The sequence below is a fragment of the Equus caballus genome, chromosome 3 (assembly GCF_041296265.1).
Source record: "Equus caballus isolate H_3958 breed thoroughbred chromosome 3, TB-T2T, whole genome shotgun sequence".
NCBI classification, from domain to species: domain Eukaryota; kingdom Metazoa; phylum Chordata; class Mammalia; order Perissodactyla; family Equidae; genus Equus; species Equus caballus.
This window is the reverse complement of record NC_091686.1, coordinates 71,965,987-71,982,464: the sequence shown is the minus strand read 5'-3', so window position 1 is coordinate 71,982,464 and position 16,478 is coordinate 71,965,987. Positions and strand designations below refer to the sequence as shown.

General features: G+C 36.2%; 1 protein-coding gene and 1 pseudogene across 2 annotated transcripts in view; both read right to left on the bottom strand.

The window, feature by feature from the left end:
* Positions 1 to 1,753: 1,753 nt before the first annotated feature.
* On the bottom strand, positions 1,754 to 2,862 carry LOC100146884 (adenylyltransferase and sulfurtransferase MOCS3-like; annotated as a pseudogene).
* A 1,594-nt stretch (positions 2,863 to 4,456) lies between these two features.
* LOC100066444 (UDP-glucuronosyltransferase 2B31) overlaps positions 4,457 to 16,478 on the bottom strand; it is a 78,187-nt gene continuing 66,165 nt past the window's right edge. For both annotated transcript variants that reach the window (XM_070262387.1, XM_001501740.4), the window contains 6 exons: positions 14,500 to 15,280; positions 12,860 to 13,008; positions 10,456 to 10,587; positions 8,379 to 8,466; positions 7,308 to 7,527; positions 4,457 to 4,966 (listed from right to left, as the gene is read on the bottom strand). In XM_070262387.1, the coding sequence (XP_070118488.1) occupies positions 4,687 to 4,966; positions 7,308 to 7,527; positions 8,379 to 8,466; positions 10,456 to 10,587; positions 12,860 to 13,008; positions 14,500 to 15,223 (1,593 nt within the window). In that variant the 5' untranslated portion in view covers positions 15,224 to 15,280 and the 3' untranslated portion in view covers positions 4,457 to 4,686. The remainder of the gene's footprint in view (positions 4,967 to 7,307; positions 7,528 to 8,378; positions 8,467 to 10,455; positions 10,588 to 12,859; positions 13,009 to 14,499; positions 15,281 to 16,478) is intronic.

Genomic DNA, 16,478 nt, shown 5'->3' with positions numbered 1-16,478 from the left:
GAAAATCCTGAAGAATCCACAAAAAACAGTAATAGAGTTAATATAGAGATTCGAAAATTTTCTGGCTACACTGTTAACACACAAAAGTCCATGTATTTCTCTACACTAGCAATGAAAATTACAAAAATAAAATAATTCCATTTACATGAGCTTAAAAAAGAATAAAATATTTAGGATTAAACTATGGAGGTTCAATTCTTGTATCATAAAACTTAAAAATATTGCTGAAAGTAATTAAAGAAGACAAATAAATGGAAAGACATCCCATATTCACAGACTAGAAGGTTTAATATTGTTAAGATGACAATAACCTCCACACAATCCACAGATTCAATGCAATCCTTATCAAAATTCCAATGGCCTTTTTGCTAAAGTGGAACTTAGGAGTAAACCTGCATCTTGCCTTTGACAACAGTTTCTTGGCTATGACACAAAAGCACAAGCAACCAAAGTAGAAATAGTTATAATTAGAACTCATGAAGATTAAAAAATTTCTGCATCAAAGGACACTATCAAGAAAGTGAAAAGAGAACCCACAGAACTAGAGAATATATTTGCAAATCATGTATCAGATAAGGGAATGTGTCATGAATATATGAGGAACTCCTACAACTCAACAATAAAAAGACAAAACAACCCAATGAAAAGGTGAGCAAAGATTCTGAATACACATTTCTCCAAGGAAGATAAAGTTGTCAAAAACCAAATGAAAAGGTGTTCAATATCATTAAGCATCAGTGAAATGTAAGTCAAAACCACAATGAGATATCACTTTGCAACTACTAGGATGGTCATAATTAGAAAAGTGGAAAAATCCAAATTTGGCAAAGATATGAAGAAATTGGAAATCTCACAAGTTGCTGCTAAGAACATAAAATGGTATGACCACTTTGGAATACAGTCTGGCAGTCCTCAAATGTTAAACTAACTATTACCATGTAACCCAGCAATTCCACTCCTAGTAAAACACAAAGTTCTGTCACTTACGTTATATCTCACATGTTCAAGACAACTTTTCAAATGATGAATCAGAAGGCACTTCTCAGAGGCAGTATTATAAACCATTCATAACTACATCAGCCAACAAATTACAATAAAAAACCCCTTGTAAAAAGGAGTACAGGTATTCACAGATACTTTAGAATTCCAGGCTCTTCTGTACATTGCTGAAAAAAAAGCAAGTAAATGTATCTCTAATATTGTTTATTAGAACTGCCTCGAGTTTTCGACACTTGAAGATGTGTCAAACATCTGAGTTATCACGATACTGACAAGATTTTGTTTTAAATTCCAGATAATTTACCTCTCCTGCTTTTTTCCCAACTTCCCCAAATAAAAAATTATCTAAATCGTGCATTATATGACAATCCACAGATTTCTCAGGTCAGATTATACCAGCCACCTCAGAAGTTCAGAAATGTGCCATCCATTTTAGCGTGAGGTGCCCAACAACACCCAGGAGTGTTAAAGAGACTAACTCTTGGGCTGCTGTCAAGGACTGAAGGATCTTCAAGGCTTTCTAGGGGTCATTGCCTGGATTGCAAATGATATAAATGGGGATTGCTGCCCCTTCCTGTGTGCCCTGCTTCCCTCTCTGGATTGTCTCTCCTAAGAATTTCAGCTTCTCTGCATCCCTCCCTTCCAAATATTTCGAAAGGAAGTGTAAGGCATCAGCACATGACAAGTGTCCACATTCACTTGAGGCCTGATGTGCACATTCCCTTAGGCCTGATGCCTAAGGGTAACAGGCTTCTCAGCCTAATACAGCAGAAAGTCCTCCGAAGGCATCAAAGAGCAGCAGGCTGCCACTGCCACTGTAACACAGGCCCAGTCCTGCAGCGATATTCAACACTTCCAGCCTCCGCAGGCCGCACAGGACTCCAGTTAGTACACCGAGCACCCTGTCCTCTGTGCAGTTGGTCACCATCTCCCCTGCGGGTGGTTGGGGAAAACACAGCGAATGCCAGGCCCAATGTCATAGAGGTAGATTGTGATTTGGCCTTGGAAATGCATGGCGCTGGCCAATACTGGAGGCCGGCTGGCCAGCACACAGGTCTGGTTAACCGGGTAGCGAGTGGGCACCTTGTTGTCCCAGCAATCAGCCACTAAGTGACAGCAGCGAACCAGGTCCAGGGCCTTGGGTGATGTGAGTGCCTGAGAGTAGCGCAGGCAACCCAGGGCCGAATCAAGGCCAGAGCAGCGAGGCAGCAGCCAAAAACACTTTGGCCTGGGCTGCTAGTGCATTCCCGTGCAGCGCTTGGTGCGCCAGGTTGCTCATTTCTACTAGCTCGTGGTCCACGAGGCCAGGGCAGCTACATCAGCTGCCGCCAGGGGCTGAGCACGGGGCAGCCGAGCCCACCACAGCCGATGAGCAGCACGGACACAGTCGCCAGGCACAGCTGTCCGAGCACCACTTGCCAGCTCTCCGCAGAAACTCATCTCTGGACTGAGTGGCCTTCCGGGGCAGGTTGACAACACGACCAGCTGCTGTGGCTCCTGCTCCACCAGAAGAGCTGCCACCAGCCTCTGCTTCAGGGAGCTCAGCTCCTCCTCATGCTGGGCAGTTTCAGCCTGCAAGGCCAGGACTTCCTCCTTGGCAGCCATGCTGGCCACTGTCCTCTCAGATTCTTATGTTTGATATATATTCCGTGGGAATCGATTTATTGACTTAATTTATCTTCTCCTAAAATCAGTGCCTTTTGCCATCTTTTGTATGTTAGTGGGCATTTTTACTTCTGTGAATTGCCTGTTCACATGTTCCATCTATTTTCATGTTGGACTGTTTGTCTTTCTGTTTGTGGTTTCTGATGTTTCTCAGTATATAATGATTACTAACTTTTATCTGTTATGTATGATACAGGATAGATATGAGGAGAAGTAATTAAGCCTATATGCATGATTTGACAATATTATCCACCATGGCACCATATTATTTCTATAAATATGTGTCAATTATCTATATGAGTGGTATGGACATACGTATGGTGAACTCTTCCTGTAGATCTCCTAGCTTCAAAGTTTTAGTGTGTTTCTAAAATAAATTCATGCCTGGTGCTGGATTACGTTTGTTGTGAGACTTTGATGATGGACTTCTTGACCAATAAAGGTAGGTATGTTTGTCTCCCATGGTCCGCTTGAGTCCTAAATTGATTCCCTGATGTGTATGTTTCAGGAAGGCCTTGAGCATCCTTGTGGTTTGATTTACGTGTTTTCAAAAATTTACATAATTTTGTATTCTTTGCATTGTTGCTGATTCTGATCAGTCATAGTGTGGCTAGGCTTAACGGAAATTGGTGATTGTATTCTCCTGTTTTCATGCCAAAGGATTTAATGTTTCCATATTAGGTTAATGAGAGAGTTGAAACACTAGGCTTCTGAGGAAAGAGAAGAAATGAGACATGCTGACCTGGTGTGGTTATATAGAATAAGAATCATTGTTTCAAACTGCCTTCAACAAATACATTGAATTGCTCGCCATATCAGTAAGTAACTGAGTGATGTTGTGGGTTGTTTTGAAGAGTGGACATATATCTATAGGTACATATAGATATATCTATATCTACATTTGGAGAGAATGTACACATACATTTGGAGAGAATGAAAATTCAAGAATTCCTTTAGAGGGGCCGGCCCGGTGGTGCAAAGGTTAATTTTGCACGTTCCACTTTGGCAGCCCAGGGTTCCCTGGTTCAGATTCTGGGTGCAGACATGGCAACACTTGGCAAGCCATGCTGTGGTAGGCGTCCCACATATAAAGTAGAGGAAGATGGGCACGGATGTTAGCTCAGGGCCAGTCTTCCTCAGTAAAAAGAGGAGGATTTGGCAGCAGATGTTTGCTCAGGGCTAATCTTCCTCAAAAAAAATTGAAAATAATAAGAATTCGTTTAGAGTACAGTTTCTATATTATCAAACCTACAATGGGGACCTTACCTTCTTTACCAAAGGCTAAAATGAGAGTGAAAGCAACAAGGTGAATCTTTTTAAATGGCTGTGAGGCAAAGAGAATAAGCTAGTGAAACCAAAGTCCTTCTTAAATAGCTCAGTTGTATAATAGTAAGTGGGTAGCAGTTGTTATATTTCTAAATCCACATACATTCCACTGGGAAAGAAGTTAAACTGAATGAAGGCAGACATCTTTCCATGTCTTTAGGCGACGTGTGATGCTGAGACTAGATGCACGGTTAAAGCCGAGCAGCATTAGTGGTCTCTCAAAAGGAACTGGAAGGGTGAATCTTTTTACACAGTCCTAACTATGTAATAGTTTCTTTAGCAGAAGATAAAACTACAAAATCTGCACCAACATGAAATTTAAAATATTCTGAGTATTCACACAATAATATTGATATTGTGAATAAACTACTTAATGTTCTTGTGTCTATATGCAATGTTTGAAACACAGATAGCTCAATAAATTCATTTTGGTATAACTTTTGCTTTAGAATAATAAATATCAATATACCCATATAGTTTTATTTTATTTTCCACCTCTTTTTCTCTTTGGCTTAACATATTTCTAACTCTTAAAGAGGCAGCAAATTACTCGAAAACAAATTTTAATCTGAGAAGGTAAATTGTGAAAAGTTGTTTCGTCACAAGAAAAAGGGACCGTTACATCACAACCTCTTGCTGGAATAAACTGGAGGAGTCCCACCTATGAGGCATACCAATTTTAGGCCTCGGGTATAGCTACTCCCTTTTTTCCTTCTTTTCTGTTCTAGAAAACTTCTGGCAACAAATCAGACAACATTTTGTGATGGTAAATATAGCAGTTGCCACACAGGCCAGCAGGAACCCAATCACATCCAAAGAGTGGTACTGGAACCAGTTGAGGTCATGGGAGGCTGGCCGCAGGTGTTTGGCTCCTTTGTGGCGCATGACAAACTCGATCCAGAAGACTGCTCGATCTAGAGGCTTCATTGGTTGATCATGATGAATTCTTGATAATTTCATGGCATTCTCTTTATATCTAAAGGAGAAGCACAAAGATAGCAACATTGAAAGGAGGTTAATTTGCTTAAGTGTATCATTCCCTTGAAAGGTTTTTGAAGTGTCACACATGCTTCAAAATAAATGTCACAGGATTGCAGATGATATGTACCTTTTTGGATCTTCATAGATATTTTGCTTTTTAAATTGGAATTTTATGACGACCAATATTTTAAAAAGTGAAGATGAACATAAGGTGGGAGAGGTAAATGTTTTCCAGCAGAGGTGATGATAAGAGTCATTCTAAGGGCTTTAAGTCAGATTGTGACGGCAATTTCAGGTTGATGCTCTCGAAATTTTTAAAGAACAATTGTGTCATTGTGAATGAAATGCCTCCTTACCTTCCCTATGCTTCTACACCTCTCTTCTTAACTGTACTCTCTATTTTCTACCTGGTAGGCAGAATGATTTTTTTCAAGTATATATCCAATTATGACGCCTTCTTGCTCATTTCCATCTGCCTTCTCATCCCATTTTTATCAAATTCCAAGTCTGTGCTTTGGCCCGCAGGACTGACTTGAGCAGACCCTTGACAACCTCTTTTCCTATCACTTTACCCCTTGCACACTCTGTTGTGGACACCTTCTAGGTGTTTGTTGAAGCTCCCAAATGTGTTCCTACCTCAGCACCTTTGCATTTCTGTCCCTTCTGTCTCTCTCCTGGAGCACTCTTCCCTGCAACACCCCAAGGCTTGCTTCTAAATTCTGATGGGGGCTTTGACTTCACTGTCACATCTCAGAGAGGCTTTTCCTGGCCAAACTAATGGAACTCATGGCATTTCCTCTATATTTTTCTTTTTTTTCCTATTTGATTTCTAGATTTCTAAATACATTTTGTAAAGTATATCTTTAAGTATGAAATACATAAGAAAAATGCACACATCATAAGTGAACAGCTCAAAATTTATAATCAGCCAGAAAATTGTCCTAAAGTGAATACAAAATGTACCTACCATCTACGTATTGGAATTGGAAACCACAAGCTACTAGAAGTCCCCCATTCTTCTGGACCTTTTAGTCACTAATCCCTTCTACAAATTAACTGCTATCATTACTTTTAACATTATAGATTAGTTTTTCTGGTTTATCTATGGATTCATGTGGTAATCCTCATTAGTTTTTGTCTTTTCTGTAGCAGTTGTTGATGAATTCCATTTCTGTATAGTATCCAATGTCTGACAATACCACAGATTAACCTATTTATTATTATGAAGTATTTATCTTTTATTTTAGTAGTGTTTCTCATCTACTGTGTCTGACATTAGTATAGCTACATACATCTTCCTCTGGTTACTATTGCAATAGATATTTTCCTATCTTTGTACTTAGAATTTTCTTGTACTCTTCTTTTTAAGCATGTCTTGTAAATAGTTTATACAGTTAGTTTTTAAAATCCATTCTGATGATCTTTTTCTTTAAATGATTTAGTTTGTTTAGATTTACTGTAAGTACTGATATCTTTACATATATTCACACAAAAGCATATATAGCAATATTTATAGTAGCCAAATGTGGAAGAACCAAAATATCCATGAACTGATAAATGGGTAAATAAAATATGCTATGTCCTTATCAAAGAATATTACTCAGCAATACAAAGCTACAATAGGGAAGAAAGTCAAAAACTTTATCCTATATGAAAGAGGCCAATTGCAAAAGACCATATATTGTATGATTCCATGTATATGAAATGTCTAGAAGAGCTAATCTATAGAGACTGAAAGCTGACTAATGGTTAATTGGGCATGGGGAAATGAGAAGTGACTTCCAAGCCACGTCAGGCTTCTTTTCATAGTGATGAAAATGTCCGAAATTTGGGTTATTGTGATGGTTTCATAGCTCTGTAAACATTTTACATATATTTATATTTTATAATTATGATGATGAATCATAGTATGTAAGTTATATCTCATAAAACGTGTTAACAAGGATGAAATCAATTTTTGATAAAAAGAGACTTACAGTTTGAGGAATTTTAGCTACTGAATTGAAAGAATTTATGACATTTCTTCTAGTTTACCATTTTTTTCTTCTCAGGTTCTATTGTATTTTTAAAAATGTGTCCTTCTCACAATTATCTATGCACCTTTACATTATTTGAGGAGAAAATTGTTGCACCAGCTGGTCACCTATTAAATCTATGTGGCTAAAACACAGCTTTGAAATAAATATCCTAGTGAAAATAAAAGAAGATTTAAGAATGGTTAAATTATGCTAATAATTTCATAAATAGCTTCTTAAAAATGGGTTGAAACTCATACTCACCTTTGGCAAAAGAACCTATCTGTAAATATTATTTATTAAAAAAATTGTGGTACTTACGATGGGTCATTAATGACTGTCTTCAAAGCATTGAGCAAATCTGTACTTGACATTGTACTGAAGTCCAAGCTAACAGCTGCTCCCTTGGCCTTCATGTGAACAATGTTATCAGGTTGATCCGCAAACAAAGGAATGCCCACCATAGGGATCCCATGGTAGATCGCCTCATAGATGCCATTGGTTCCACCATGAGTTATAAAGGCTTTGGTTTTTGGATGACCTAGGATTGAGTGAATTTCAGCAAACTGTTAAGTATAAGTCTTAGAATAAAATGAGAGTAGGGCAATATAAGACATGAAAGAGGCATAGTACTCTAGATAGATTATTATACACATGAAACTACATTAAAATATCTTTCAACTTGAAGAAGCACTTAAATTTGCTATAGAGGTAAGTGAAAGCTACATAGACGATTGGTATATGACTTGAGACTAGAAAAATGAATAGAAGATTACCAGGTGGGCAAAATTGAAAGAGAACATGCTGGAGGCTGATCCTGTGGCAGAGTGGTTAAGTTTGCATGCCCTGCTTCGGTGGCCCAGACTTTTGATGGTTTGAATACTGGGCGCAGACCTAGCACCGCTCATCAAGCCATGCTGAAGCAGCATCACACGTAGCAGAACTAGAAAGGCCTACAATTGGAATATACAACTGTACTGGGGGGCTTTGGGAAGAAGAAGAAAAAAAAACAAGATTGGTAAAAGATGTTAGCTCAGTGCCAGTCTTAAAGAGAAAAATAAAAAAGAGAACTTGCTGGATAAAAAAAGAATATGTAGGGAAAAAAGGGGAGAGGATATGTTAGAATATATTCTCTTAATGAAATAATGGAGTCACTGAGTCTCACAAGTAACATGTCAAGGCAGCAGTAAGTTGATGGCGGTGGTGCAGGAATCAGAGAAAGGAAAGGTTATACTTATCCTTTCTCCATAGGACTGGGAAATAAATACAAGAAAGCTAAGTTTTATTTTTGAAGGTTCCAATAATAAATGTACAATAAATTTGTTTCCTGGTGAACTATTATCATCTGGTTGGAGTTACTATCATTTCAGTGTTTGTTTTTCAGAGTCTTACCAAGAAGGTCATTTTGGGGAATCCACTTATAGAGCCGAGTATTTGGCCCTAAGGCATCAGGTTTCTTGCCATCAAATCTCCATATAACCTGTTAGAGTAGGTTAAGAAGTTATTTCTTAACTTCTAAGAAATAGCACGTCAGAATCTGAATAGATTAAGAAGCAGCTAGTTAAACCTATTTGTTATGATGGATGAGTAAATGAGGAGAAGAGATGCTAAGTAATAAGAACTACTAAACCACTGATACAACAGGAATACTCATCATTCATGTACTTATTTTGTATTTCATAAAGTATGAATGCAATCCTAATGATTCACACTTGGATTAGACAAATGAGTTTTTCGATGACCAATTCAAATTCATACAAATTTTTTAGGCAGTCATTATAATTCTCTTGCAAAAATTCCAAAGTATTATTGATATGTTAATTTATTTTAACTATTTATTATACTAGCTGTCAGCTTCCAAATTTAATATTGGTGTATTTATTTCTTTTTGAGCATTGGGAGAAGTGGCTTACTTATATCCACTTGTTCTGTTATTTTAGTAGAGTTTTACATCTTTTGATTTACAAAAAGGGAAACATATGCAATCAGCTATTTGTGAGAACAAAATAATTCTGATTATTAGTAATTTGTTATTAATAATAAACAATTTATGCTTGGTAAGTATATTTAGCTTCTTTTAAAATACTAATTATTAATCAATACTTCCAAGAAAAATTTCAAGTAGTAATTTTTTTGTATGACTCCAGAGTATTACCACTATTCCTAGGTTTGAAAATTCTTTAAATGTTGAAAAGAAGAGCCTGTTGGTACTTCATAAATAACAGTATAGCTATGGAAAAAAATCAAATATCATGATGATGCTAAATTTTATTCAAATGACTGTTAACACTTTAAGGATGCACTCCAAACATTGAAAGCATTGATTAATATGATTTCTTATAGGCAAGCCATTTCCAAGTCTAGTACCAAAATTAGGTGCAGATTTTGGAATTCCCAAGCTATCCTTACATGCTAGCTTCTAATTTACCAGTGGTTAACATCTATTTGCTATGTGAACCTTAAAGTAACTTCATTTCTCAGCAAATTAGTATAGATTATAAGCAGAAAACTGTATCAGTTATGAAACCAAAGAGTAGTTCACAAATACACAGAGACTCTAGGTTTGTTCTATATATTAGAAATAATTTAAACTATATTTTATGGAGAAGAAAACATCTGAAACTTTCCCGTGCTATGCTTGCTTCTAGTTGACTCATTTTTATATTCCCTTCTCCTTCTTCAATCAGGGGAGTTATTATTTGGATGGATTTGAAGCAGAGTGCCTATGGGGACACATTTTATAAAGCACAGGGTCAACATGAAGGCTGGACCTATCTCCACCCTTTCTCTTTCATCTTTCCGCCTCAGGCTTTAGCACAGCCCAGTCCACAAGGGCAGGTTTTCCTCTTCAGTTTTTTCAGGTTGGTTTTTCTGTTCCTTTAAATCATTGTGGCCGGATAGGTACCCAGATGCAGCTTGGTGAGCCTTGGCCATCCTTTCTCTGTATAGCTCCCTGAAAAGCACACCTGAATATGCCTATTCTGGAATCTAGGGGAAGTAAAACAGGTCTGGATTAACTGGCAAGCCTAAACTTCAGGATGCTTTTCAGATTGTTATCATTTCTTGCTTAATGTTACTCTTAAAATTTAATCTCTGTCTGAGAACATCTGTAGCATGTACAGTGCCCTTATGAATCCTGCAAGGAAAAGAAGCAAATGAGAGGGCAGTAGTTGATGACATCTGTACCTTTCCTCAATGCCACTATAATACCAAAAATTCACACTGCAGCTCTTAAATATATTTATCTCTGATCTCAATGTTAATGCCAAAAGTATTGTCAACCAAAAACACCCTCTGTACTGTTGGCACCTTCCATGTATACTTTGGTTTTTAAACTATCTGGGATAAATGGGATCTATCATAATACAGTGTAATTTACCTTTCATGAACGAAATTTCTGTAATCAGATCTTTTTAAAATTTTAACAGATGCAGTAAATAGTTGTCCCCTATAAGGTACTTTATCTAACCTTTTGTGGAATCTGGGCAAGGGCTGATGCAATTACATTGGCTCTTTCTTCTGTCATGTTCCTGACCATCGACCCCAGAGTAAACACCACAATACCATTTTCTCCGGAGCTCTGGGCAAACTCTTCCATTTCCTGTGAAGAAATAATTTGTTCCATCACAAAAGAACAACAGCATAGCAAACATTATTGAAAGGATTGCTGCAAACAACTAAAGATAGAACATTATCTATTATCTGGAATTATTATAGTGTTTTCTCTTTACTTTTAATTGTGGTAAAATATACGTAACACAAATTTTACTGTTTTAACCATTCTTAGGTGTACAATTCAGTAGCACGTATATTCTCGTTGTTGTTCAACCAATCTTCGGAACTTTTCATTTTGCAAATTGAAACTATACCCATTATACAATAATTCCCTGGCAACTGTCATTCTACTTTCTATTTCTATGAATTTGACTAGTCTAGATAATTTACGTAAGTGAATCATATAATATTTTTCAGTTTTTGAGTGGTTCATTTAACTTTGAATAACTTCCTTAAGGTTCAGTCACGTTGTAGCAGGTGTTAGAATTTCCTTCAATTTTAAGGCTGAGTCATATTCCATTGTGTGTAAATACCACATTTTGTTTATTAATTCAGCTGTCGATGGACACTTGGGTTGCTTCCATGTTTTGGCTCTTGTGAATAAATGTTGCCATGAAGAAGGGTGTGCATATATCTCAGTGGGATCCTAATGTCAATTGTGCTTGATAAATACCAAGAAATGGAATTGCTGGATCTTATGGTAATTCTGTTTTTAATTATGTGAGGGACTTCCATTCTGTTTTCCTCAGTGGCTGTTTATAATAGATCTAATCCCTCAGTTCCTTTGGAAAGATACAATTGATGTGAGGTTGATTTCCTTTATTGTATATATTTGTGTACGTATTTGTGTGTGTATAAGCAAGAAATGAAATAGAGCCAGTATACAGTAGTGTAGAGGAAATGCTCTTACACAGTTATACCTAGACTCTTCATTTACACTGTTATTAATTACTAATATAGATTCTTGGAAGGAGGCCACACAGCAGGCTATTAACTCACCTTTGATTCTTTATTATTATCATTCTACTAAATCACTTGTTTTTATTCAAGGCAGGTTTTCTGGAGAAATATTAGTTTAGTCATTAGTATTTCCTTTCTCTGACTATGAGCACTATGAAAATTTTGTTATGATTGGGATGACTTAACATGTTTTTTTCTCAGCTCTATAATAATTAATACCTCACCTTTACCTTTGTGGGTATTTCCCAAGCTCCTCCTAAATCACTCTTTAAAGGCTGGAGAATTATTCTCATTCATAAATGTGGTAATACTGTTTGGAATATCGATGAAGTAAACCTAAGATTCCTATTTACAATCCAGAAATATACATGCATAGTTACTTATCTGAGTGACCATATTTCTGGTTTGTTTATGTATGACAACTTTTGCCCTGAACTTCTATTGTAAAATGGATGTCCTAGTAGAATGTGCTTTGTGTAACTGGCTGTGAGGGGCCCTCATCATCACCTCCCTGAGGTCCCCAGGGAGCAGCTGGCCCACCGTGGGAGAGATACAGCAGGCTTCCTGCAGCAGAGAGCTGGTCACCCTCTTGTCTAGAATTGTTTCAGAATTATTCTGACTTGTAGTCCCATATTCTTGCTAATTTAAAAACAATTTATTACCTTCTGTTCTGGAATAATTCCTTATTACTCAGTGCACTTTCTTAACAACAAAAAAACAAATGTAGAAGTGCCAATAGTTCCTCAAATATATCTTCATAACTGCATAATTATCATTTTATTTTTCAGTACTTCTGTTTTAAATTCATTATTTGTCCTTGTCTCTGGAAAATAATGACATAACTTTTCCAATATTAAGAGTATACTTTCTGATCCCAATCATTGTTTTTTGACAATCTCTGCTCTATATTTTTTAGCGTTGTAGTCTTTTCTTATTATAATACTTTTCACATAGTTTGTATTACATGCTTATAACATATCTTTCCAAGTAGAATGTCAAGTGCGTATGGGGAGAAAGTGTCTACACTGCTTCTCTGCATATCTAGCATTTATCTCTGGACTATGCTGGTCAATTTAAGAATGTTCCTTGAATGAGTGACTGATACTTTCTTATGTGTTGAATAATGAGGACTTAATTTAACCCACCCCATTCCCAAAATCTTCCTGGTGTAATACTTTATTCTGTAATGATAATGAAATTCAGATTCTTATAATGGTATTGAAATATATAATTAGCAGCTCACTTTACCCAGCTTCCCATATCTCTCTCACTGTAATCATACATTCTAGTTGAAGAACACAGAATCATTTCTACAGAAAATGCTAAGTTAACAAAACAAACAAACAGGAATAGTTCACCTTAGGCAGAGGTTTGGTAGGTTTGCAGTGAAGTCCTCCAACAAATTCAAAATTTGGTAAGAGAGGGCGAGGAAATTCAAAATCCCAATAGGTTCGAATGAGCCACATTTCAGCTTTCCCCATTAACTCAAATAATGTAGTGGGTCTTCCTGAAAGGAAAAAGGCAAATAAAAGTAAAGGAAATGAGAGTATTGTAATGTGAATATAGAAGGCAATTTTCTGAAAAGAGCTTGGAATGACGTATGCAAACATCTTTAAATGCGTCTGTAGTTTCACAATATTAAACATAAGCCAGTAAAGAATTAAGCATTTGTTTGCTCTGTAAAGCTGTAAAAGTAACAAATGCAAATGTTAACAATGATGTCAACTGCTCAATCAGTTAACCCTATCATACCCATAGAAACACGTTTCCCCAGAGTACTCAGTCTAGTTTCTACAGTTTACCAAGCTATTTCCATGACCCTAGATTTTTCCGAGTAAACTGTGAGTTTTTGAAAGTATGGCTACTCTTGTGTTTGGTTCATGATAGGAGCTTAATGATATTTGAATATTAAATAAATGTCTTTCTAAAAAACACCTTGAAAGTTTTCATAAAGTATGGAAATAGATGTGCTCACTCAATTTTGGCTCATTTTAAATTTAATAGAGAGACATTGTTTTCAAAAAATATAGACTAGTAACTTGTGTGTCTACTTTTTAACAAAATTTTAGGCCTTTAAAACAGATGATTTGTATGTACTTAGTGAAGGAATATGTAATCACTAGAAATTCAAATTTTAGTTTCATGTGTCTGAGATAGAGCCATTATATCTTTCAGTTGTGCAGGAATCCTTTAGGTCATATGGCAAAATAGTTTATTCTTTAAATGAATCTGCATTAAATAAGAGGAAACAATTTCCTCACAGCTCCATACACTGTTGTGTTAAAAATATGTTACTCCTTACTCTATATGTCTGCTTTGATCAAGATATTCAGTGAAATTTCTAATGACGTTTTTTGAAGATGAAGAAAATTTAAAGTAAAACTGATGTGTAGGATGATTAGGCAGAGCACAGAGGATTTTGAGGGAAGTGAAACTACAATTATGATATTATAATGGTGGAGACATGATATTATACTTTTGTCCAAACTCATAGCATGTACACAACCAAGATAGAACCCTAATATAAAATATGGACTTTGGATGATAATGATGTGTCAATATAGTTTCACCAGTTGCAAGAAATATACTTCTCTGGTGGGGAATGTTGATAACAGAGGAGGTAATGCATGTGAAGGAGCAAGGCATATAGGGAAAATCTCTACTCAATACTGCTGTAGACCTAAAACTCCTCTGTGAAATAGGGCCTATTACAAACAAACAAATAAACAAGAATAGATATGTGATTACTTAATGAACTCCACATTGCTTCAACTTTTGGTTAATGATTCCCTGGAGTGTCCTGTATTAGTAATGGAGCACAGGATTCTATCTGACCCTATAATTTAAGCATTTCCATAATATTTGTGAAATTGAGAGATTTTATATTTTCATTTCAACATTTCACTTATAGAAGACTTTATACAAACTCAAGGTGACTTTGTAGAAATATACAGTAAGAAGTTTTGACTTCAAGCTAGCAACTGAAAGCATGACTTACCTAGTACTTTGCTGTAGAACTGATCCCACTTCTTCTCATTAAATGTTTGGAACCAAAAGTCAAAATAAATCACATATATCATATTTTTTACCCTTTCCATGAATGTCATTTGATCACTTAATTCTGACATAACAACAGGTACATAGGAAGGTGGGAATGGAAGTCCTCCACTATATTTTTCAGTTTTATAGCCTGGAATGAAGCGGAGACTGTACACTAAAGGTATTTTCAGTATCTCAGCCAGCAGCTCACCACAGGGCCCAACGGCATCTGAAAGAACAACATCAAACCTGGAATCTTGTAGTTTTGTTATAAGTTTCTTGTTCAAAACTGCATCTTTACAGAGCTTTTCAATACAATCAGAATATTCCCAAAATAATTCTTGCAATTGTGAAAAATATGTCCAAAATGTGGATTTTGGCAGATCATACGTCCATTTATCAATCACTTTCCCAAAAAAAATCTCAAAATCATGTTTTTTTAAATATGTAGGGTACATCTCAAATTTAATAGCAGAGGGTTTGTTGGGATCAACAAGAATGGAAGCTGAAGACGTCAGAACGCTCACTTCATGACCTCTCTGGACAAGTTCATCCAGGATTGTCTTCATATTTATCCAATGGCTGTATTCTGTGGGCCACACCAGCACCTTTCCAGCACTCCCAGGGCTAAAGTAAGAACTCAGCTGTAGCAGCAGAAGAACTGAAATCCATTTCAGAGACATCTTGGTGGAATGCAATGCTTCTTTTGAGATTGGTCATCCCTCCTACCATTGTTCAGGCTTAAAATCAGAGAAAAATCAATCAGGAAGTTAAAATATAACTCCTACAGCCCAAAGTAAATGCATTATATGAATACTCAGAGCATTTGGATGGGAAGTGGAAAAAGCAAGTTAGATGACTTTGTTTGTATACATGCGTTTAATAACTCTTTTAAGAATAAAGGTGCTAACAGGTGATGTCCTTCTATATGTAAGTTAGCTGTATTTGGAAGATTGTCAAGAACAGTGGCAAATGAGAGGCAACTGTGAGCGCAGTGTTTTTGAACTTTAAAGTACACAGTTCAATAGTTCATAGTATATTTACAGAATTGTGCAACCACCACAATGATCAAATGAAGAGCATTTTCATCATCTATAAATAAACCTTTACGCTTTAGGTGGAACTCCCTAATCTTTGCTGCCCTCAAGCCTCATTCAACCATTAATCTAGTTTCTGTGTTTAGAAACTATTCTGTGTTTAGAATGCCTATTCTGAGCATTTTCTTTAAACAGAATCATGAGACATGTGATCTTTTGTGACTGGCTCCTTTTATTTAGCATAGTGTTTTAAAGGTTCATCCATGCTGTAACATGTCAGGGCTTGATTCCTTTTTATTGGCAAATAATATTCCATAGTAATGGATATCACATATTTTGTTTATTCATTCATTGGTTGAGTGACATTTGTTTTTGCCTTTTTTTTGCTATTATAAATAATGTTATTTATTAATATTCATATAAAATGTTTGGGTGGACATGTTTTCCTTCTCTTGCTTATATACCTAGACGTACAATTGCTGGGTCATAGGGTAAGTCTCTTTCACCTTTGAGGATATGGTGTACCATTTTCCAAAATGGCTGCACCATTTTCCATTCCTTCTAGCAACGTAGTCTTGCCAACACTTATTATATTATTTGTCTCTGTAATGATAGGTACGTAAGTGGGAGTGAAGTCGTATCTCATTGTAGTTTGAGTTGCTTTTCTCTGATCTTATTAGTGTTCATCACCTTGGCATATGCTTGTTAACACTTGTATATCTTCCTTGGAAAAATATCTATTCAGAAATTTTGTTGATTTTTAATCGAATTATTTGTCTCCTTACTCATCATAAGTGTTTTCAAAAATATATTTTGGATATAAATCCCTTATGAAATATATGGTTACTTAATATATTATTCAGTTATGTGGGTTGTCTTCAGTTTCTTGACAGTGTCCTTT